Source organism: Erpetoichthys calabaricus, chromosome 12 (assembly GCF_900747795.2).
Source record: "Erpetoichthys calabaricus chromosome 12, fErpCal1.3, whole genome shotgun sequence".
Lineage (NCBI taxonomy): Eukaryota > Metazoa > Chordata > Cladistia > Polypteriformes > Polypteridae > Erpetoichthys > Erpetoichthys calabaricus.
The window spans coordinates 34594433-34619460 of NC_041405.2; the positions used below are offsets into that span (position 1 = coordinate 34594433).

The 25028-nt window shown below is 38.6% G+C and overlaps 1 protein-coding gene across 4 annotated transcripts in view; it reads right to left on the minus strand.

Annotated features, from left to right (window-relative positions):
* The window catches only part of LOC114662065 (CD9 antigen-like), a 140041-nt gene that overhangs the window by 80090 nt on the left and 34923 nt on the right, over nucleotides 1-25028 (minus strand). For 2 of the 4 annotated variants that reach the window (XR_007936334.1, XM_028815384.2), the window contains exons 5-7: nucleotides 18987-19088; nucleotides 12132-12224; nucleotides 8184-8267 (exon numbers count right to left, since the gene is read on the minus strand). The exons of the other annotated variants lie outside the window; for them this stretch is intronic. Coding sequence is in view for 1 of the 2 variants with exons in the window: in XM_028815384.2 (XP_028671217.1) it covers nucleotides 8184-8267; nucleotides 12132-12224; nucleotides 18987-19088 (279 nt within the window). In the remaining variant the exon portion in view is untranslated. The remainder of the gene's footprint in view (nucleotides 1-8183; nucleotides 8268-12131; nucleotides 12225-18986; nucleotides 19089-25028) is intronic. 4 annotated transcript variants of the gene reach the window in all.

Genomic DNA, 25028 nt, shown 5'->3' on the forward strand with positions numbered 1-25028 from the left:
AAGAGAGGCTAATAACACAATTACATTATGCAGCAGACAGTATATATTGTATATGTACATTATCCTCCTTATAAATGTACATTTTTTTTATATGCACAAAAGTAGGGTCAATCAAAATGAATACAGCAGGTGTGGTTGGGAGAGTGGTTCCAGACCATCCTCTTAGAAAGGACAAAGCTTAGAAAAAATAAAGTAATGCACAGACTAAGAAGAACAAATGAACTAGAAAAACATTAAGAGTTTCACTTTCAAAATACTTATTAAGGGAGCGTTACCACTCATGGCAAGCCAATAAGACACCCAAAGAGAGTGCAGCACAGGCACTAGCCACTCACTTAAGGTGGCTTGGTCAAATAAATGAGAGAAATATCTCTCTACTAGCCAACCCGCAGCGTAGCATACACTGCATAATCATGCCGCTTTTTTAATGATTTTTAAGCACAGGGAAAAAAAATGAACATTTGAAAAATCCATAATTTAATAAACCACCAAGAAAAGTAACATTGCAACAATGCACGCTACAAACCAACATACAATCATCGTTCAGTACGCACTGCCTGCTCATGTGCCAGCCCCCAACTCCTCACCTGAGTCACTTTTGTCTCTGCTACAGTCCACATGCACCTCTGAGCCACGTTGTCTTTCATTGTTCTTTGCAGTTCTGGCTGCTTTTCAATATATAATCCACCAAGTCATCCGACCATGGTAGTAGCGAGGGGGGGTGTGTAGAAAGGGCAGGGACGTAATCAGTGCGAGCGTATGACCCGCACTTACTGGGAATTCCTCGTTCGTGGGGAACAATTGCAAGCCCCGGTCTCCATCACGAATGGGGTTCAACGGCTTACCCACAACTGTCGGCGCCGGGTGGACACACGTTGATCCATTCAGTGTAGTGCGCGTGCAGTACCGGACATCCAAGGGCATCACAGACCTGTTAATGCTCATCTCACGTGGCTGAAAGCCACTTGTCCCTCTAAGAAGTTGGCCGGTTGGCGATCGCGTAACTATTTAGCAGTAGGGAGTCTCATTCATTTTCGGAATTAACCAGACAAATCGCTCCACCAACTAAGAACGGCCATGCACCACCACCCAGAGAATCGATAAAGAGCTATCAGTCTGTCAATCCTCTCCGTGTCTGGGCTGGGTGAGGTTTCCCGTGTTGAGTCAAATTAAACAAATTTGTGTGTGGTGAGTTGTTGCACCCGGGCACATGAGCAGGCACTGTGAATGCCTAGAGCGTGGGTGGACGTGTGCAGGGGAATAATGAGTATCTATATATCTTCTTAGATATAGAAAGCGTCTGATGCGGTGTTTGGTGAATTGTTGCAGTTTGTGAGTTAGCAGTTGTGATGGTTTTACACTCCAGTACATTGCGGTGAACACTGGTAACAGTCAGGCGGGCGGGCAGGCATTTTCGTCCCATGCTCTTAGAGCTGGTGGGCATGTCTCTGTATCGGTTCGAGTTGTTGGGGCGGTGCTCTGTCGTTTGTATCCCATGGTTGGACGACTTGGTGGATTATATATAGAAATGCAGCCGAAACTGAAAAGAATAATGAAAAGTCAACGTTGCTCAGTGGTGCATGTGTACTGTAGCAGAGATGAAAGTGAGTTGGTGAGTTGTTGCGTCCGGGCACATGAGCAGGCACTGTGAATGCCTTGAGAGTGTGGGTGGACGTGTGCTCGAGTTGGTGGGCTGGGCTTTGTGAGTTTACTGACATGGCTATTTTTTGTGTATCCCATGGTTGTCTTCCGGCAGTGTGAATGCCTCGAGAGACAGGGTGTCCTTGTTTGGTGAGTTGTTGCAGTTTGTGAGTTAAAAGCTGCGATGTTTTACACGCTGGTAACAGTCAGGCGGGCAGGCGTTCTTGTCCTATGGTCTTAGAGTTGGTGGGCGTGGCTCTGTGAGTTGTCGGCGGATCCCATCGTCTTAGCGTTGGTGGACGGGTCTCTGTGAGTTGGCGGGCGTGGCTATATCGTGCGTATCCCATGGTTGTCTTGCAACTGGTTTTGGCAGATACATGCATATCTTTTTGAAAGTTTGGCCCTGTGCTTTATTAATTGTCATCGCAAAGGCCAATCTAACAGGAAATTGTCTTCATGTAAAAGTAAAAGGCAAATTATCCGCGACAAACAAACTGTTTTACACGCTGCATATAGCGATTCACATCCGCAACAAACATGCCTTTTCTTAGATGGTTCTGCCGCGTCCACCCTTGTTCTCGAAGCATACACACCGCCTGGTCATGTGCCCGCTCGCAAGAACAACTCACAGAGACCCACCCACCAACTCTAAGACCATGGCTTGTAAAACAGTTTGCGATGGAGGATGCGGTCGTGTGTCGTAATCGAAAAGAATAATGAAAAGTTAATGTGGCTCAGAGGTGCATGTGGACTGTAGCAGAGACAAACGCGAATGACGCTGTGTTTTGTGAGTTGCTGCGTCCGAGTTTGCGGGCGTGGCTCTGCGAGTTGTTGTCGTATCCAATGGTCTTAGAGTTGGTGGGCGTGGCTCCGTCCTGCGTGCTCCATGGGTGTCTTGCTCGCTGGTGGCTTAGTGAATCTATACATATTAATAAAAGGCAAAGCCCTCACTGACTCACTGACTCACTGACTGACTGACTCACTCACTCATCACTAATTCTCAAACTTCCCGTGTAGGTGGAAGGCTGAAATTTGGCAGGCTCATTCCTTACAGCTTACTTACAAAAGTTAGGCAGGTTTCATTTCGAAATTCTACGCGTAATGGTCATAACTGGAACATATTTTTTGTCCATATACTGTAATGGAGGAGGCGGAGTCACATATCGCGTCATCACGCCTCCTACATAATCACGTGAACTAAAAACAAGGAAGAGATTTACAGCACGAGTCAAACGCGGGAACGAAGGTAAATGACGTTAATTTTTGACTGTCTTTTAATACTGTGTAGGCATACATATTAACACATGTGCAATTAAACGTGTGCATTTGCGGGGTGATTTCTCAGGCTTAAAAGCTCACCTTTTATCAAACGCGGGAACAAAGGTAACTGACGTTGTTCACTGTCTTTTAATACTGTGTAACCATACATATTAACACATGTGCAATTAAACGTGTGCATTTACGGGTGATTTCTCAGGCTTAAAAGCTCGCCTTTTACTAAAAGGTAAATGCAAAACTATTTTCAATCATCTATGATCTGCTTCTCACAACTGAAGGCACCGTGGCTGATGGTAAATGACGTTAATTTTTGTGTGTCTTTTAATACTGTGTAAGCATACATATTAACACGTGCAATTAAACGTGTGCATTTACGGGTGATTTCTCAGGCTTAAAAGCTCACCTTTTATCAAACGCGGGAACAAAGGTAAATCACGTTCTTCACTGTCTTTTAATACTGTGTAACCATACATATTAACACTTGTGCAATTAAACGTGTGCATTTACGGGGTGATTTCTCAGGCTTAAAAGCTCGCCTTTTACTAAAAGGTAAATGCAAAACTATTTTCAATCATTCTATGATCTGCTTCTCAACAACTGAAGGCACCGTGGCTGATGTTACGTCACTTGCTGTCCAACCATAAGCGTTACCTGGTAGGTAGCTGGACACTCACTTCACTCCCTTTCGGGAATCGAACCTCTGAGGTTTTCTTTTGTTCTTAATTAAAATTTAAAAGCAATACTTCACCGCTGCTAAGCCCTCTAGCGCTGACGTCCGAGGTTCGATTACCGTAAGCAAGTGCAGTGAGTGTGTAATTACATTCACGGCATTCGTAGTCTGATTCACAATCTGATTGTATGTGTGGTTAGCTACCAGGTAACGCTTATACTTGGCCACCAAGTCAGGTCGAAGTGATCACTCGAGTAAAGGCAGCTTCACAAAAAAACAGATCCTTAACAAAACTGTTATTAGTATATTTTCCCTCAATTTAAAAACGTTTTATTTTCTTCTTAATAAAAATTTAAAAGCGGTACTTCGCCAATGCGAAGCGCGTGGATTTGACCGACTGACACATACAGACATATTCATGAGTGCAGGTACTTCGGAAAGAAAGCACCGTGTAAACCTAAAGTTTAAATTTACTTCATAGACCTACAAAAGGTTACCATTCATTTGAGGCAAGATTGCTTTTCTTCTGTACAAACTATACGTTGCATTCTCAAGAGTGTGCTTGCACGGCTTCAGATATATATATATATATATATATATATATATATATATATATATATATATGTATGTCTATATATAAATATGTAAGCTTATAAGTACTGCCTTACTTCTCTTTAAGAAAGGAAGATGTAATGATACTTGATTTAAACGATTCCATGTCTTGGTGGGTTTGCGTAGCTTATTGTCAATATCTTTACACCTGTTTTTAACACTTATTTACTGAAACGGGCTTTCACGAAAAAAGTTAGGGCTTTGCTACAGGATACACCCTCCACAAGTTAAGCAAGTAAAAATAAAATATATATTTCTGTTTTATTTAAACCTTTTAAGTTCGTATGCATAGCCCAATTTGGCTGTTTAATTTTTTTTTTTCTTTCTTCAGTAATATTTAATCTCCTTAAAGAAAAAGAACATATCCATTTTACTTTTTTTGTATCTCTTTAGTAATATTTTACTGTAAAAGGATAACCAGTATTTAAACCTTTTATGTTACTTTATACATTTATTTTACACAATGTTGAAAAATTAATAAGAAAGCTACATATTTTGGCAGCTGCTGCTTTCATTTTCAATGAAATGAAAAAAGCTCTCCAAGAGAAAACGTCAATGAAGAAGAAACAGTTTGCACTATCTAAAAAGGAGAAACCCTCATTTATAAAAGTTTGCTGCAGATGACTTAACTGAAAATAAATGAATAGTTCCTATGTGTATAATACATATTTATCTATTTTACTTATGCCTTTATTCCACCAACTTACAACATCTGAGGTACAATTTGTTACATTACTTTTGTTTTTTGCAGCACAGGCAGGTGAAGTGACTTCCTCAGAGTCACACAGTGGTGTCAGTACCAGGATTTGAACTGACAAGCTCCAGGTTTGCTGAAATATTACTGAAGAAAGAAAAAAAACGAAAACGGGCAAATGGGGCTATGCATACAAATGTCCATCCGTCTATTATCCAACCTGCTATATCCTAAATACAGGAGCCAATAAGTAGATATGTATATATACAGTATATATACAGTATATATATATATATATATATATATATATATATATATATATATATATATATATATACAGTATATATATATATATATATGTGAATGTATGTATGTATATATGTATGTCTATATATATATGTAGATATGTAAATTTGTATATGTATATATATATGTTTATGTGGATGTGTATATGTGTATATACATATGTATATGTAGATATGTGTATATGTAGATATGTATATATATGTATATGTATATATATGTTTATGTGTGTGTGTGTGTGTATATTATATATATATAAAAGACAGCAACACTCATAACAATGACAACACAATTACATTGACAATCATGTTACGTTATTTTTAAAATGTTTCCTTTTTTTTTTTTCATAACCTCTTTAACACACTACTTCTCCGCTGCGAAGCGCGGGTATTTTGCTAGTTATATATATATAGATTATATGAAAAAATCCTGTGATGAAACTTTTTTCAAGAGATTTTTTTGCAAGACTTTGGCCATGAGATTTTTTCAAGTCACGTCTTCCTCTCATTTAAACACACACACAGTCCTCTCACCTCTCATTCGTGTGAATGCTTTTGACAGACACAGTTCCTGCTCTCTCAGCTCTTATAAATTTTTACGTTTTCCTCATTTTAAGTTCCCAATTAAAGAAGATGAATTATGTCCAAATCTTATTGATGAATTTCATCGCAAAGGGATAGCATCAGAAGAAATGAGTACACGGGTAATCCTAGCACTGAGAAACAATGAAGTCAAACAAATTAACGCGAACATTGTCAATCGGTTACACGGCAGATTGGTTAAATGCGTATCAACAGACTATGTTGAAACAGTTGGTGGTGATCGTGCAGAAGATGAAAAAAACAGCTTACAGTATCCCGAAGAATGACTACAACCATTAACACCGTCCGGTCTTCCACAGCCCAAATTACTGTTGAAAGAAGGATATATCCAAGAAAAGTAATGTAGTACATCTTCCCCGGATAATACTAGACAACAAAGGAGATCTTGATATGCCATTCGTATTAAAATGTTAACTATTTACCGTTAGAATAGCTTTTGCAAAGACAATCAACAAATCAGAGCCAAACATTCGAAAAAGTCGGTTTATTTATTAGAAAGAAAGAAACGAATTTCTCTCACAGACAGTTATACGCTGCGTTGTCACGATGTAAGTCCAAACACAGAATCAAAATTCAATGCGATATTGACAAGAAATTAATAAAAAAAATAGTTTTTACTGAAGTTTAACAGTAAAAGTGTAAGTTTAAAAAAAATTGCGTGTTATTTTCAAAACCAAACAGAACAAAATCGTATAATGCAATGAAAAACTCTAACGCAACATGAAACATAATTTACCTTCAAATTATTACGTTTTCCTATTTTTTTTAATATGGTTAATTACTCGCTGATCTGTTTAAATTGTACATCCACATTCCCCATACGCGAGCGGCAGAACCTCAAACAAGTTAGCGTGTTGCACAGGCCTGTGGGTTGGCAAGCGAAGTGAGCAAGGGGCAAAGCCCCCTAGTATTCTTTATTTTACTTTGCTTTAGCCTGTTATTTTTGGTGGGTTAGTATAATATACAGTATAATATACTGTCACAGTATAATTTATTACATGGGTTATTATTTTATTCATAGCTCAGAACACAATTGCATCGAGTTCTCAGTTTCAACTTTGATTTTAGAGGATCTTTCAAACCTCATATTTCCCTGTATATACACCACCCATAGTGAAGGGTGCCATTCTTTATCTTATTGAAATGTTCCAGATCTTAATCCGGAGTGTTCCAAAGGCAGGTGAGTCCAGCATCACATGAGTAACTTCTGGGAGAAGCCTAAGCTGAGGGAATGAGAAAGCTGCAGCCTTTCCCAGGGAGAATAGGGGGCAAGGCAGGAAGGCAGGAATAAACACTAAACGGCACCAGTCATTCGCACAGCAAATACACAAACACACACACAGAAACATTAACACACACTAGGGCCAATGTAGTGTTGCCAATTCACCTAAACTGTTTGTCTCTGAACAATGGGAGGAAATTGAAGCAGCTGGAGGAAACCTAAACAGACACATGGAGAACATGAAAATTCCACACAGGGAAGACCAAGGAAGAAAACCCTGGTCTTTTCACTGCATAGCACCAACACTAACACTGCAACCACTTTACCACAAGGAAAGTGCCATTGTTAATAATGAAGTTCATAGGTGCTCAGATGAGACTATTTTCAGTGGCCACTTTATGTGGCCATAAAAAATATAATTACAGGGATGTCATTAGTGCTCAGGTTAGCCTGTCAAGGTTTATAAACGGTTAATTTCGGGTCAATCTTTGGGCATTTGTTTGTGTCTGGTTTAATAAGTTTTATATCATATAATGTCTTACTATCTTAATGAATATTTCTAATTATGTGTAAACTTTCTGTGACAAGTCCCTGAAGAGCTGCTGTTTAACAAGATTTATTATTCTGTGCCACCAAAAATACAAAGAATTTCCAAAAACTCTTAGCATACTGAAATTTCAGAAAAAAGTCGATTCCTACTTTATAAATCTTTTCAAGTCTTGGTCTCTTGTGTTATCAGGAAAAAATGTCAATGTTACCTTAATCCTACAACGAGATTGAAATGCTATGCTACTGCCCTCATTAAACTAAGCCTTGGCTATAGTTGTTTAAAATGCTTTCCAAATATTTACTAATGTAAAGTTCTCATAATCTTCAACATAACTTTAAACAATTCATATGACAGAAAATATTTTGATTTACACAGATAGTATATTTAGCTGTTACTGTCTTCTACAACATTGCATGTTACTTTCATGTCAGTGATAAATATAATTTGTACAACAGTGCTGTTATAAAAACATGCAAGTTTTCTTTAAGGCTGTTTAATAAAAAAAATACATCTAACACTGTCAACCCTTTCATAAAGATGACCTCTTTCACTAAGTACAGTCCATGTCGCTTGAAGCAAGAAGTCTTGAACAGATTTTTAAGTTTTCTTACCATGAATACAGCCACTGCTATGAAGATACCAAGTATGGCTCCTCCAGAAGAGTTAAACATGTCCAGTATGATAGAAGGACAGGCCTGTGAAAAAAAAACAAAAGTATTTGGTGAATGTTAATCAACAGTAGCAGAATTGTTTTGGTTTTTTTGTTTGTCTAAAGTGCTAACAGCCCCTCACGTTTGCTCACTCTCCCAGTTACATGTAGACATGACACAGATAGAGTTAGGGCAAAATATTTCTAATAAAATATTTGCATAGGGAGGGAAATGGGAAACCTTGAAGAAAGGGTGCCAGAATTCTGGCTTGGTTGTAGGGTGTGGGATATGGCCGGCCATTCATCCCGGCCAATACCCCCAGGCCGCTAGATGGAGCCCTCCTTGCAATGTGGAGATGCCCCGTATTCCAGCAGGGCATCATAGACTATGGAGTTTTAACACACAGCCCTGCTGGATAACATCGGGGTCGCCAGGGGACGCTGCAGGGAGACACAGAGATGTTTATTTTCCATACAGCCCGGAAGTAAATCCCAGTCACATGGTTGGAAGAAATAAAGTGCTTCTGGGCTTATGAAGAAAAGAACTTTTTACCCGACCCAGAAGTGATATAAGTCACATGGACTGAGGGACAGAAACACTTCTGGGTCACGGACTATAAAGGAAATCCCAGATGGATGAGCTGAGTTGGGAGGCAGGGTGGCTAAGCGTCTGGGAGTGGAGGATTGAGTATTGTTTATTGCAGTGATTATTGATTTATTAAGCATTGTGGAGAGGAGGGTGCTTTGTGCACTTATTTATAATAATAAATATTATTATTGGACTATTTCTCTCAATGACATGCAAATCAATTTATAACTTTATGTAATGTGTTTTTTTCTGGATTTTTGGTTGATATTCTGTCTCTCTCCATTAAAATGAAATTACCATAAAAAAATAGAGGCTGTTCATTTCTTTGTAAGTGAGCAAACTTACAAATTCAGCAGGGTATCAAATACTTATTGCCCCGACTGTATGTGCTTCATCCAAACAAAACAATAAAAATTGAAGCCAATACAATTACAGTTTTGTTGCATTTTAGACTTCTTAGAAGCTTGCTTCTAGAAGGCCAGCATCTGGTGGGTCACAATCAACCATAAATGCAAGTTAATAATATCTGGGGCCATGTAATCCAGAGTTACAGATTTCCATCCATTTACACAACCTTATGCAGGTAGACGTGACTCTGAGGTAGAAGGCAGTGACTAAGGTCATGTCCAAGCCAAGTTCCCCTTAAAAATGAAAGTAGTGTTAGTACAGGACTCAGTTATTAGAGGGTGTGACCAAAATTTTTACTTCAGTGACAGGGAGTTTCAAAGGCATTTTATCTTCATGGCTTACTTGGAGACCACCCTGGCCACATGGATCATGTCTTGAGCACAGCTTTTACAATGTTACATGTAATGTACATAATAATGGCATACACTGTTATATAGCAATATAAAGATTTTGTTGTTTACTTACAAAACTTCAGCATATTCATAAAATGGGATTTTTTTTTTCTGTCTAAACACATGGTGACTGTTGTTTGACAAGTTTGTACCAAACAGCTGGTTCTCTATGTTACTAGAGAAGTCCTATTAGTGTCAACAAATAAATCTAAGGTAAAAATTAGTTATTACCAAGTTTTCCTATTTTCTTTCACTTAGTTACATGGCATGTCTTTTACTCATACTATACACCAATCAGCCACAAAATTAAAATCATTGACAGGTGAAGTGGTCAATACTAATTATCTCATTACAGTGGAACCTGGCAAGGGGTGGGATATATTAGGCAACAAGTAAACAGTTAGTTCTTGAAGGTGATGTGTTGTAAGCAGGAGAAAATGGCAAGGGTAAGGGTCTGAGCAACTTTGACAAGGACCAGATTGTGACAGCTAGATGACTGGGTCAGAGCATCTCCAAAGACAGCAGAATTTGTGAGGTGTTCCAGATATTCAGTGGTTAGTACCTACCAAAAACTGGTACAAGAAAGGACAACTGCGAGAGAGTCATGGGCGCCCATGGCTCATTGATGCACGTGGAGAGTAAAGGCTAGCCCATCTAGTCCAATCTCTACTATAGTACAAATTGCCGAAAAATGTAATGCTGGCCATGAGAGAAAGGTGTCAGAACACAGACTTAATGCTGGCCATGATATAAAGGTGTCAGAACACACAGTGCATTGTAGCTTGCTATGTAGTTACAGACCAGTCACAGTGTTCATGTTGATCCTTGTCCACCGCTGAAAGCAACAGCAATGGGAATGTGAGCATCAGAACTTGACCATGGAATAATAGAAGGTGGCATTGTCTGGTCTGATGAATCTTGTTTCTTTTACAATATGTGGATGGCTGGGTGCGGCACGGTGGCGCAGTGGGTAGCGCTGCTGCCTCGCAGTTGGGAGATCTGGGGACCTGGGTTCGGGTCCTCCCTGTGTGGAGTTTGCATGTTCTCCCCGTGTCTACGTGGGTTTCCTCCGGGGGCTCCGGTTTCCTCCCACAGTCCAAAGACATGCAGGTTAGGTGGATTGGCGATTCTAAATTGGCCCTAGTGTGTGCTTGGTGTGTGGGTGTGTTTGTGTGTGTCCTGCGGTGGGTTGGCACCCTGCCCAGGATTGTTTCCTGCCTTGTGCCCTGTGTTGGCTGGGATTGGCTCCAGCAGACCCCTGTGACCCTGTGTTCGGATTCAGCGGGTTGGAAAATGGATGGATGGCTGGGTGCATGTGTTTTGTTTATCTGGGGATGAGATGGCAGCAGGATGCACTATGTGAAGAAGATAAGCTGGCGGAAGCAGTGTGATGCTCTGGCCAATGTTCTGCTTGGGAATTTTGGGTCCTGGCATTCATTCATAATGCACCCTGCTACACTGTAAAAAATTTTTACTAATGGTTTAAGGAACAAGGGACTGACTTGGCCTCCAAATTCACCAGATTTCAATCCAAATAAGCGTCTGTGGGATGTGCTAGAACAACAAGTCAGATCCATTGAGGTCCAAGTTCACAACATACAGGACTTAAAAGGAACTGCTGCTAATGTTCTGGTGTCAGATACCATAGGAAACCTTTAGAGGTCTTGTGGAGTCCACACATATTTTGATGGCATGAAGGTGACCTCCACAATGTTAGGCAGGTGTTTTTAATATTGTGGCTGATGGATGTATTTATACTGTAATTATTGACTTCTTGCAGTTATTATTATTGAGAGAATTGTAGCTAACAAAAATAAAAAAATATTAAATAATTTTAAACATTGTAATTTTATTTAAAGTTACTGTCATGGTAATTATTATGGAGGAAACTGTGCAATATAGGAATACATTTTATAATAAAAAAATCACTTTTATTTATTGTATCTCACAGCATTCTAAATGCCTGTCCTGTATATTTCTTGTAGCTTTTGTCAAATTATTGCTTCTTTCACAGGGAATAAGCTCAGAAACATAAACATTACAGTATTGGAATATATTTATTTATTTATTTTTAGCATTGTCTTAGTATATTTAAGCCTACTTCCTCTTCCTTGATGTTTTACTACTAGGATATAAATAAATAAACAAATAAATAAAACAACTTTCAGGGCTAAGGTTTGGTTAACCAGCAATATGTCAGCAACAAACTTTTGTTGTAAAATTATCATTATTTTGCTTGCTCTGTAAATCTCGGCCATTGCACTTCAGCTGTAGTTGAAGTAACACAGAATATTTCTGTTTTAAGAAGACAAGTTCAGAAATTTGCCAGTGGTTTTCAATGGAAGATGTTGAAACTTTAAAAATTGCATAGTGTGCTGTAGTTGAGATATCTCAATGAAAATGTGAATGTCCTGATAACTTTCCTTAAGAAATAACTGTTCAAATTTTAATAAAATCAGTTCACTGGGAGCCGAGTTGTTTCATTTGCAAACGCACCTAAAAAATGACATACAGTACTTACCATTGTGGTAATTTTGCCCCACAGTCCTTTTTCTGGACACGTTTCACTGACAAAAGGTTCCAAAACACCCCCGGCAATTCCACAGCAATCAAACTGTAAATTGAAAAAAGTCATGAAAATTACATTGTAATTTATAAGTGTGTTTCTACAGAATGGAAACATTTTGTTTCCATTTTAAGATTGTAAGGCATGTTTGAGCAAGTGGGATCAATAGGGGACATGGAGCCCTCACTGATAGCATTTACTAGATCTGGTTTTGTATGTTAGTCTAGGGTGGCAGCTATCTGAGTGTCATCTGCAGGTTTCATTTAGTTTGTATTTCATTTGTTCAACTCAACATTTTTGCTTTTATATGAAATATGTTATGAATAAAAATACAGTAAGCTATAAAATTCACATTATTGAAAAAAGTAAATTATGAATAAATCTTACATTCCAACCATAATAAGTTAAACATGGAATACATAGTCACAAAAAATACTCACCTTCTCATTTCTTATTTGTATACTTTACTGCTACTGTTTGTTGATTTGTGACAAGGTTGTGTCATGCATGTGAGTGAGAGGGTCACCATCCAGGTTCCTCCCAGGTATGTAATATAACCGCAAGCTGAGTGTCTGTGTAACTTCATCATCTTCCTTTGCCTTCACAGTGCTGAGAAACTGCCCAGTGAGGGCAATTGATTTCGCTTCTTCTGGTCCTAGGACCATGAAAGCACAGCCACCCAGAAGGAGGAGTCACTGGCCCCACAACCTATATAGAATCCTTGATAGGCAGCCATTTAGCTGTTAGAATGCCAGAGGGCAACAATTTTTTGCTTGTGTTCACACCATCAAGTGATATTTCATTTTCAGTTATAAGTAAACAGGGAAAGCTGAGTTGGCAATTCTGTTGTGATTTTTGACCTGTCATTAATTCGACCATCCACACTTGGAATGACTGAAATCAGATGCCATCATCTACATGCTACACCAATCTAATTACCACTTGGACAGAGTCAGTGGTGCAGTAAGAATTATGTTTCTGGACTTCTCTAGCGCCTTCAACACAATCCAACCTCTGCTCCTTAGGGACAAGCTGACAGAGATGGGAGTAGATTCATACCTGGTGGCATGGATCATGGACTGTCTTACAGACAGACCTCAGTATGTGCGTCTTGGGAACTGCAGGTCTGACATTGTGGTCAGCAGCACAGGAGTGTCGCAGGGGAGTGTACTTTCTCCGGTCCTGTTCAGCCTATATACATCGGACTTCCAATACAACTCGGAGTCCTGCCACGTGCAAAAGTTCACTGATGACACTGCTATCGTGGGCTGCATCAGGAGTGGGCAGGAGGAGGAGTATAGGAACTTAATCAAGGGCTTTGTTAAATGGTACGACTCAAACCACCTACAACTGAACACCAGCAAAACCAAGGAGCTGGTGGTGGATTTTAGGAGGCCCAGACCCCTCATGGACCCCGTGATCATCAAAGGTGACTGTGTGCAGAGGGTGCAGACCTATAAATACCTGGGAGTGCAGCTGGATGATAAATTGGACTGAACTGCCAATACTGATGCTCTGTGCAAGATAGGACAGAGCCGACTATACTTCCTTAGAAGGCTGGCGCCCTTCAACATCTGCAATAAGATGCTGCAGATGTTCTATCAGACAGTTGTGGTGAGCGCCCTCTTCTACGTGGTGGTGTGATGGGGAGGCAGAATAATAATTCATTACATTTATATAGCGCTTTTCTCAGTACTCAAAGCGCTATCCACACAGGGAGGAACCGGGAAGCGAACACACAATCTTCCACGGTCTCCTTACTGCAAAGCAGCAGCACTACCACTGCGCCACCTGTGAGGACACCTCACGCCTGGACAAACTGGTGAGGAAGGCAGGCTCTATTGTAGGCACGGAGCTGGACCGTTTGACAGCTGTGGCAGAGTGACGGGCGCTGAACAGGCTCTTGTTAATCATGGAGAATCCACTAAACAGTATCATCTCCAGACAGAGGAGCAGCTTCAGTGTCACTGTCCTGCTCCACTGACAGACTGAGGAGATCGTTTCTCCCCCACACTATGCGACTCTTCAATTCCACCCGGGAGGGGTAACTGTTAACATTATACAATGTTATTGTCTGTTATACCTGCCTTGCACTCTCCACCATGCATTTTTAACTTGAACTGCTTTTTTATCACTATTTAATTAATATTGTTTTTATCAGTATGCTGCTGCTGGAGTATGTGAATTTCCTCTTGGGGATTAATAAAGTATCTATCTATCTATTGTTCATTTACTCCTATTGCATTCTCCCTTTCAATAGTTTATAGATCCACAAGAAACCATACCAATGACACAATCATTGTCCAAACAATCAAACATCCTTAATTCAGGGAACTTAAAAAAAATTAAATGAATGTGTACAAAAAACATCTAAATTTAGTAGTATTTATTTCAAAAGTAGTGGAAGCACAGAAAAAATGTAAAATAAAAGAATTGAACAATGCGTGCAGAGGCATCCCATGCTGAAGTTACTATTAAAAAAGCTCATGTGATTGGCTTGTTTTAGTTAGGAATGGATGGGAGGCAAAGCCCAGGTACAGGCACCAATTATAAGGGACAAGGACGTAGGAAAATTAATCTTCATGCCAAAGCAGGAAGACGGGTAATGCTGATGAGTTGCAAGGCATGTACAGTAAATGTACAGGGTGCACAAGGTAAACAACAGGCAGAAACCATTTCAAGAAACAGACACTGGGAACTAAGAAGGAAGCATATTATGCACTGTCAACAGATGCTAGTGAGGCTTCTAAACAGAAAGTGTGTCAGGTCATGATGGGTTACTTGGGGACACAATACCACCTGGTCTAGACAGCTTCAAATTTTCTTGGGACTGGTGAGTTTGAACCTTGTCCTGTTACAACTGAAGTTGGAAAGGGTACTGGTCATCATGCTAGAGCCATTTACATGGTAGCATGCTGTTCCTATCTGAAAGGTATGGAGACCTCTTCAGGCAGGCTACAAGGACACTGTTTCATAGACCATTGATGTCCATGGGTTACATAGTGTTCATGAGTGCATGGACACCTGGTGCTACTAAAGATAATACTGGTGTCCCTCAAGTGAAGGTTGAGCTTAACTTGTGTAAACCTCACTAATGGCAGAGGGTTTCATGATAGGAGAGGTGAGTTGGGGAACAAGGTTTACCAACCAAAGGAAGAAAAGTCATGGTTATATAACATAAATAGAGACAAGAGATGAGAACGGGCGAGCCTTAAAAGTTCTTGTAAATGGGCAATTGGGTGAGCCACCCCAGCTGGTAAACCTGTAATGGCCCTTTGTGTCAGTACAGTTTGCTTACATTCACCTTGGCATTATTCTGTATAGAGTGAGCATAAGCCTGCCTAGTTTATTTTACACGTAAAATAAATGAAGTGACCGAAGGCCATAGAGTGAATGCTTATAACACTGCAGAAGGTTCAGTTTTTTTTTTTTGTATGAATTACTGAGCACAGTAATCTATGCCACAGTGCATCTGCAGTAGTCTTCTTCCATGGACTCTGACGCAGCTACTCGCACCAGAATAGTATGACATTGTGCAAACTACATATTAGGGGGGATCCCCAACTACTGATAGATCAAAGAGGGCATGTACAATTTCCCACATGGCAAATATACTTTAGGAAAATTACCTTCTGAGGTAAATGCCTTGGGATTAATAAAGTATCTATCTATCTATCTATCTATCTATCTATCTATCTATCTATCTATCTATCTATCTATCTATCTATCTATCTATCTATCTATCTATCTATCTATCTATCTATCTATCTATCTATCTATCTATCTATCTATCTATCTATCTATCTATCTATCTATCTATCTATCTAAATGGAAGATTTGTTGTTTGTTTCCAGGTTGTTTTAATGAACATCCTCCCACCCGCCAAAGAAAGCTGCAAACTTATATTAGCTCATAAATTTAAAAAGGGCTTTCATTCCATGACTTAATATATAATGGAATTAAGCATCCCATCAACAAATAGTGCTAAAAATGTATAAGACTGATTACTGTAACTGTTTTTCTAAGTGTTTGTTTTTTCCGAGTTACAAATGACTTGGCTTCTTGTAGTTTAACTTCTTACTGAACTGGCAATTCAGTTTCACTTATATTTCTGGCAAAACACATGAATGGAACGTGGACAGTAATTCTTAACCATTTTTGAGTCATGGATTCCTTTAAGAATCTGATGAAAGCTAAGGACCCCCTTCCCCAGAAATATTCACATAAACACAACTTTTCAGGCAATGAATATAATGTACTTTATTTATCGAGATTCGATTGTCTCATACATATATGACATATACAAAGTATTATTAAACTTTAAAATAAACCATCTAAAAAACCACTTCTTTTTTATGTAAAAGGTAATGGCCACTCATTATAATTATGAAATACAATCCTCTTGTGCAAATTTAAACAGATCTACCATTACAACGTTTTCTACCACTATTACTACTACTACTACTACTACTACTACTACATCTACTCTCGCGTTATCTTTATTTCGCCTTATGCAATTTCTCGTATTAGGAATTTGTTAGTTTTTGCATACCCCTTGGGGTCAGAGTGCAGGGTCAGCTATTGTACAGCGCCCCTGGAGTAATTGAAGGTTAAGGGCCTTGCTCAAGGGCCCAGCAGAGTAGGATCTCTTTTGGCAGTGACGAGGATTCGAACCGGCAATCTACTTTATTTCAATGAGAATGAAACTGTGGAATGGTCTTCGACAAGGTGACATGCATATTACTTCTGACATCTAATCTTTTTTGACTTTTCGTTTTGATAGAAACAAGTACTGAAAACCCTGATTTACAAAGGTATGTAGTAGCAAAAGGAATCAGAGCACTCATAGCTCCCTTTTCTGAAATAAATTGCAAATTAGTTTGGACAATTCCTGATAGATATTGTATTACAAATTAGGTCAAAGAGCTATCATTTAAAATTGTTCATGCATTTTTTCCAAAAAAATTAGCATTTTCTAAGTTTAAATATAAGCATGGTTATATTTATTCTTTTTCTGCTGCTGAGGGGGAATCTGTGGTTCACGGCTTTGTTCACTGTATGTTTTCAAAATTATTTTGGACTTACTTGCAAAGTTTGTTTTTAAGAAATTTAAGGTGTATTTGAAGTGTAAGGATCTGATATACTATTGCATTATGTAAGAGAAATCATTATGAATTTAATTATTTTTTTAGGTAAAGTTCATTTGCATAAATCATAATGATCCAAGAATACTCTCTTTTAACATCTTTGAGGTGATTTTCAAATATTATTTAAAGTCTATGAAAAGTCTACAGTAGTAACACTGGTCACATACCTTGTACAGTTTAGAGAATATGGAGTGCTGTGGAATTTTTGACTAACTATTGTGACAATGCCGCTATACCAGTGCTTAACCCGACACAGACAGATGCAGGAGGCACACTTATAAAAACAAATAAATGTTTTTATTTCTTTTTCTTCACCTGTGGGCAATGCATTTCCCATTCCCTACAGGCACAACACAGCCCCACAAGCTGATACTAATAATTCTTTTTCGTCTTACTCTCTTTTCTCCTCCACTCTCCCTCCAGCAAGCTTCGTCTTCTTCCTCCCAACTCTGGCTCCCGGAGTGGTGGCTGCTGGCTTCTTTTATAGCCCACCCAGAAGTGCCCCAGGTGGTTGACGACCTATTTCCAGTTGCACTTCCGGGTGTGGAACCACTGCAGCGCCCCCTGGTGGCACCCTCGGATCCTAACAGGGTTGTAGAGAATCCATCTCCCATGGAACCCTGCGGGAATCCGAGGCACCACTGCCACTCTGGGGGGCTGCTATCTAGCGTCCAGGGGGAGGTACTGTTCAGTCCCTGCTTGTTCCCCCGGACAATATAAAGGAGAGGTGTTCTGGCCGGCCATAAATCTGATATTCCAACCGAGGAAAACAAAACCTGGAAACTCATTTGTGTAAAGCTGGAAAGGCAATTATTAGCAGACTGACTATGTAAGCTGTAGTAAATGTTAAGAAAAAATGTACTGAAGAAATAGGAGAGAAGGCATAATAATGCTTAATTTTTTATTAAAGCATGTCTGGATTAGCTTTTACCAATAGCATTTGATTCAGTTAGAAGCTAATATAAATGCTTATGATTTTCATTATAATCTTCCTTCAAGCTGTACATATTTTGATTTTTGAGCAGTACAGTGGACATCTTATGGGGCTAATGCCTTATAGCTTCAGCAGATCGGAACTCCTCCTTTTGTTTTTTGTGGGAGTTTCTGCAGGTAATCATATTTTTATCGAGCACTCAAAAATATTTATTTAAATATTTAGTTATTTTTTTAAGTATTGGGGTATACATGATGTACCCTACAATGGACTGGCACACAATCTTCTGATTAGCTTTTACCTTACACCATCTGTTGCATTGTGGCGCTAAAGCTACGTTTTATTACTCCTTCATGGAAGTGATTGTGTCCAAACTTTCCATATATTAGTTATGGAATTTGCAAGGAGAGAGCATTAAAATTGAGTTTTCCATTTAAATGGCCAATGGTTCACATGCAAACTCATCATGCTCGCTCAGGGCAGAGGTAAAACTTTTTACTCTATTAAAACAACTTTTTTGAATCAGTAGCAAATAATATGGTGACATTTGTTTTGGATTGAACAGTGTGTAAACACAAATAATATCTTATACTGAGAAATAATCTTTATAGAATCAAACAGTATCAATGGAGGAAGGGTGTCACAACATCTACATAAATTATGACCCTCCTGGAAATGTAAAGTTTTTATAGCTTGAAAATTAAAACATACCAAATCCATATAACCTACCAGATTGTGGAATAAGTTGAGAGTGATAGCCAGACTGGCGTCTCTGGTGTTCAAATATTTTAAATAAACCACTGTGTAAAATTCTCCAAGATTTTGAGCAACCTGTCAATAAGGAAAAAAAGAAGTTTGTAATTGTACTAATATAACATGTCATTATGAAGCACACAATGTTTTGTAATCAGGTCTAGGGTATAAGCTAATGAAATGTTGGGTGAAAGTTTATGCCACAGAATGTTTTATCAGATGGTATAATAAAGCCATTATCCTGTTAATCAGGGTCTAATCTCAATTGTTCAAATTCATCCATTTTTTGCTGCAATCTTACCAACAAGCATTTTCATACTACACTCTAGGATGTTGCAAACATCAAGGCATAAAAATATACAATTATTACACCTTTATATAAAAATACACAAAAAGCAAGCTCATTATGCCTAACGGTATTCACCACTCTCTTGCACTACCTGTGTTTTCAAATGGCATGTTATGGCACCTTTCTTTCTGCCAGTGGTTTCTCTCTCCCTCTCTTTTCACAGAGAGATTTTTTTTCTATAAATGTGCCACCAGGGTGGTTTTCTTTCTCCTGGCACCCCTACACAGGTGTTCAAATATGATGATTTTATTTTGTTCAAGCACCTTTACAAAGTGCTCTATACACAGGAACAGTGAATCCTTCCTCTTTCTTTGTTTCCTACAAACTCCTTTTCCTCCATGAAGTGTTGTCCTCTGCCATGCAACTCTGACCCCCATCTTTTTAAGCCAGATCCTGGAAGTACTTGTGGTGTTTGGACAAAGTCAGGAGGAGGCACATCTGGGTCAAGCAGAAGTGTCATAAAGTAGAGATGATCCATCCCTGCAACTCCCCTTGGCGGCTTCCAGGACACCCAGCAGGGTTGTCTCATGGGAGTACAATTCCCAGCCTGCCTCATGGCCTTGAAAATGGGAGCTGCAACACAAGTATGTTGCCCTATAGCGTATCAGAGGGAGCATACATTCTGAACATGCTAACTCTCCTAGTCCTTCCAGTATTCTGACCTCCCTTCTTGACAAGGGACCAAATTCCAATGTGGCCAGGACAACAGTCCATTACTGTTCTTCCACTCCATCATCCCTTCCTGGCACGGGACTACCTTTCCTCCTGGATGGGATGCCGGACAATCCAATATGACACTTACATGACACATTGTCACAAATGTAGGAATGGCGAGTCTCTTGACAAAGACTTATTTGAGGGTAACAGAGAGTTACACAGTAATAACAGGGTGGAACGCTTGTTTAACCAATCTGTTTCACTCCATAAAACAGAAGAACAGTGCTTGGAAGAAATTTAATGTCATTTCCCCCTCACACTCCACCACTTCTGCTCAACCAGGGTAAAAGCCATCAGCAAATCCTGTGAGCCATTAATGACCAGCACAGAGAAGGAGATACATCTTTTATTTTCATTTCTTTTTTATCTCGTGTTTTGCAAAACCTCATAATAAATAGGGACCTCCCGGCTGGAGCTCTAAACCTTTCTTATTTCTCTTGTTCTTACTTTTTACAAAATACACATGTTCAAGCCAAAATGCACTAAAGATTACATACGGTGCAGCAAAGGCAACATGCCATTTACACGAATACTATTATTATATACTAGCAGATGCCAATAGTTCTTAAAAAAAGGAACATATATATATAGTACATTTTCATATAACAACGTAGCTCAAATTCCTCAAAGAGAACAATATTTTAAATGCATTTCAAACTGCTTCTTTTAGAAACAGTTGACTGTAAAAAAATATATATATATTACTATATGCTTTTTGATACAAAGCAAAGGACTTGCTAAAGACATAGTATTACCCAGTGATGAATCCCTCTGAAGAGTGATAGAAGTTTTCCGAGTTCTACTATAAGAAAGTGAAACGATTCAGGCACACAAAGTGATTTAGAATCAAAATTCTTTACTTCAAGAAAATTGGATAAGAAAAGGTTAGTCACCAAGAGCATGCTGAATGTCAAAGCAAAATGGTGTGGGGTCCAAAACTACTAAAGTGAGTAGTTAGGATCAGTAATACTCTAAAGATTTTAACCAACTTTTAGATTTACTAAATGTCAGGCACACATGTATTATTCCATATTCCACATGAGCATGACCACTTACTAGAAAACTCAAAGGAAACTCTGAATCACAAGATCCAATGCAATGGACAGACAATGGTTCAGTAACAGTAGAAATAACTATGGCAGCCCTCTTCTCCAAACCAGTATTAACACTGCTGGTCACATAAAAAAAGAATGTTTCCTTTGCCATGGCAACATAGGGAAGTCTCCACCACATCGGACATTTTAGCAGAGAGCATGCTAGTGGGGAAAAAGGTTAACACCATGCCTCACTTAAATGGTATCAGCTAGGGAATACTTGTCACACGATGATTTGTGGGCTTTGTAGTTACAACGGTTCACACAAACCTCCAACCACTAAGACTATGATGGAAGGAAAGTTGTACAGTGTAAATTCAGCTTGGAACACCTTGTTGGCAAACAACTCTGGACAACACAATTTTCAAAAGTTTTGCTTCCTGGCAAATTTTTGGCAATAATGATAAATAGCTTCAAGCTAAACCCAAGTATAATTTCAGATTGACTGTAACACATGGGAATTTTTGAGAAACATGAAATTAACTTTTACTGAATTTAGCATGTTTAATGGATTAATGATGCATTAGATCAATTATGTTAAAAATCTTTTGCTGCTGATTTTCATTTGTACACAGCATCTGAAGCTTAATTATCTAACAATAGTTTGCCAGTATTAATGGAATCCACTTGCTCTGAAACCACTTTTCTATTGCTGCAATGTTCTTGTGAAACTATTCTCCATGTTCATCACTGACTACACCAGAATTAGCAGAGAAGTGAGCATGCAGAAAATTAACTCTTTAGCGACATGTTGCACTTCATGGTTTTGTATCTGCCTGAAGCAGATTGTCAACCAGCTAGATGTAGTGTGGCACTCTGTGGCTGCCAAGAAAATACTTACAAACATTCTTGAATGCCATCCATGCTATCTCCTCTGGCCCCAATAGCAGATCTTAAAAGAACTTGTCATTGAAGATGTGTCTGATTTCTGGACCAACAAAAATGCCTTCTTCGATCTTGGCATTTATACGTGGAAGCATCTGTCTCTAATATCAAAATCCCTCACTTTCCTTATTCATCACTTTCACTAATTTTTTATTAGTCCAAATTTTTATATGAAGAGTATGCAAAATATCTTTATTCAGTCATCAAGTGGATTATTATAATCTTCTTCCCTAGAACCAAATGCTTAAAAAGTATTCAGTTCTTCTTAATGTAATGAGACTAGCACAGCTTTCTCACTTGCAAAACAACAGTACTTGGTGTATCTGAGCTGCATTCCTAGTATTACCACAGATGTTCTGCTTTAGTGGTTGTACTGTATGAAATTACGATAATAAGTGATTGCAATTGTTCTAATCACTCTATTAAGATGTAAAAGGTACTTAGGCAGCTAAATGCCTCCCTTTGTCAATTTAGAAAGTTGGAGGCTGGCTTAACATGGGGTGTACAAATCTCCAGTTTATTAATAAACAGCAATTGAGAAACTACAAAGTAAAAAACAAATAACTTCCAGTACATAACTTAAAGGCATGTGAAACAGTAGAAGTGAAACATCATGGTTGCATACACATCTGATTGGCAACTGAATGGCAGGATGCAATTACAAAATTTATCGGTAACTGGTTTAAAACTATAAGTGGCAATACATAATGCTAAGTTTTACATACACAAACTTACCGACTATGCTACCTAAGGCTTAAATAGGCAGTAGGAAACAGGGTGAGTAAAGATGGCATGTGGTTGCAGCAGACACTTCTAGTTTAGACTGTGAAAGCCACACTTAAAGGCAGCTCAAAACGAGCAAACATCACGAGGCACACATAAAAAATGATTAATATTTAAAACATTCATCTTGCCCAAAGGATTCACTCAGTAACCGTTCAGGAAGCAAAATCTCTGTTGTCCAGTGGAATTATAACAGAGCACGATCCATTCATTACAGAGGCAAATAATGGAATTGTAAAAGGCCCTGAACCGCTCTCAAGGATGTCTTATAAACAGCCATATGACTATACCTATGGCACAGATATCTTTGTATCTAAAAATCAAGGAGACTCCACTACCAGAGAGGAAAACAAATCTGATGATTTACCACACTGTTATTACAATCCTAAAACATGTACAGAGGTAGACTAGCCCTGTAAAAATGAATATTGGATGCACTCTTGTAGTGTGATGCTAAATGTGACCTGACAATATACTGTATACAGTACTAACAGTGACTACATAAACAGTAAAGCACCAAGAATTAATTTAAGAAAAAATGAACTTAGTTTTTCAACTTATGGCATAATTAGCAGTAATTAAGATGAAAACATGACAAAAATAATTATTTGGAGCCAACAATGGGTAATTCAGCCTTCCTGTTAAGCAATTTGCTACATGTATAATCACATTCACAAATAGCATCTGCTGCATATGCAACAACATTGATGTAAGGCAGGAAGATTTAAAGACTGAATATGATAAAACAATTTAGACAAGCTGTTATATAAACCAAGCATGTATAGGACTTAGAGATACCACTTATGCAGATTTTAAAGTCAAAGGTTCATCGATTTAGTCACTCGAGCTTCGTGGGGACATTAAATAGGTTAAGGCGAGACTGGTAGTTCTTCCATAATGGAAGAGTGACAGCTAACTTTTGTCATAGGTGCATTTATTGCCAAAATGTTAATATTGGAAAACCTATTATGCTTAACATTGGAGATGATGCTCCATAGGCCTCCATGATTGACTCCATAGGCCAACTAACAAAGGAGAAATGGTTTGCGCACTGCAATAGTTTACAAATTCTCATACTGATGTAGTAGCACATTCATACAGATCTACAACCACAAAAGAGGCAGTTTCAAACATCAGCAAATGATATCACTGTGGGGGAAACTTCTAAAAATGGATTCAAACCAAATTACATTTTACAGGCAAAGTCCACAAGACAAAAGAGCTTAACAATAGAATTAAACAAATGTTTCACATTACATACCATCTGTAAATACTGGAATGGTAAAGAGAATTAACAGGTGTGGTTATAAATGAAAAGCTAAAAACTTGAGGAATACAGATATAAGGGATACCCCAAGCAATGCAACAAGGCATTTTATGAATGGTAGGGTCATGCAGTTGACAACCTTTCAGAAAAGATTTTGATAACAGGGCTTTGACACAAAGTCCAGTGATGAGCTGTGTGGTACAGCTGGCACAGCAATTCAGAAGAAGCTTTGCAATAGAATGAAGTAAGAATAGAACAACAGGTAAGGCCACCTAACCAGGGAGGAATGACCACTGGAGCAAAAATAAGCACCAGAGTAAAGTGGCAGTGCCAGACACAAAGATACAAATTTACATTAATATTGGAAAGTCGGGCTGTGATCTAATAATAAATTCCAAGCAAAACAAAGAAATGCCTGTGATGTACACTTCTCAATACATTATTGTTATTATCATTCATATCGACAAAATGTTTGAACTGGAGCAACATAATGCAGCTGTAGTTGTCCAAGTTATTAGTTAGGGACTTATTTTTTTTTTCCAGAAGGCTTTAAACGTACTGTATATGGAAGAGGAATCCATACACTGATGCTGTGCCACCAACATTAAACATATCATAACCAGAACAATTACAACCATGTAAAGCCTTAAAAAGCCATATTCTCAGACTCCATCAATACAATAATGTTAATCAATATTGAAACCACAATGTGTCTACAAGATTCCAGTTAAGGGCCTAGGCGTCCAGCAAGATAGGGATGAACTCCAAAACATGCAATGCCCATTGTGACATTGACACAGTACCATCCTCTACATGTTATGTAGTAGAAGAGAATACTTTATGCACACTAAACATACTTCTGGGCACCGTGCAGGTGCCAGGCAGCTTTTTACAGAAGCTCTGTGTTCTACTTCTTATTTTGA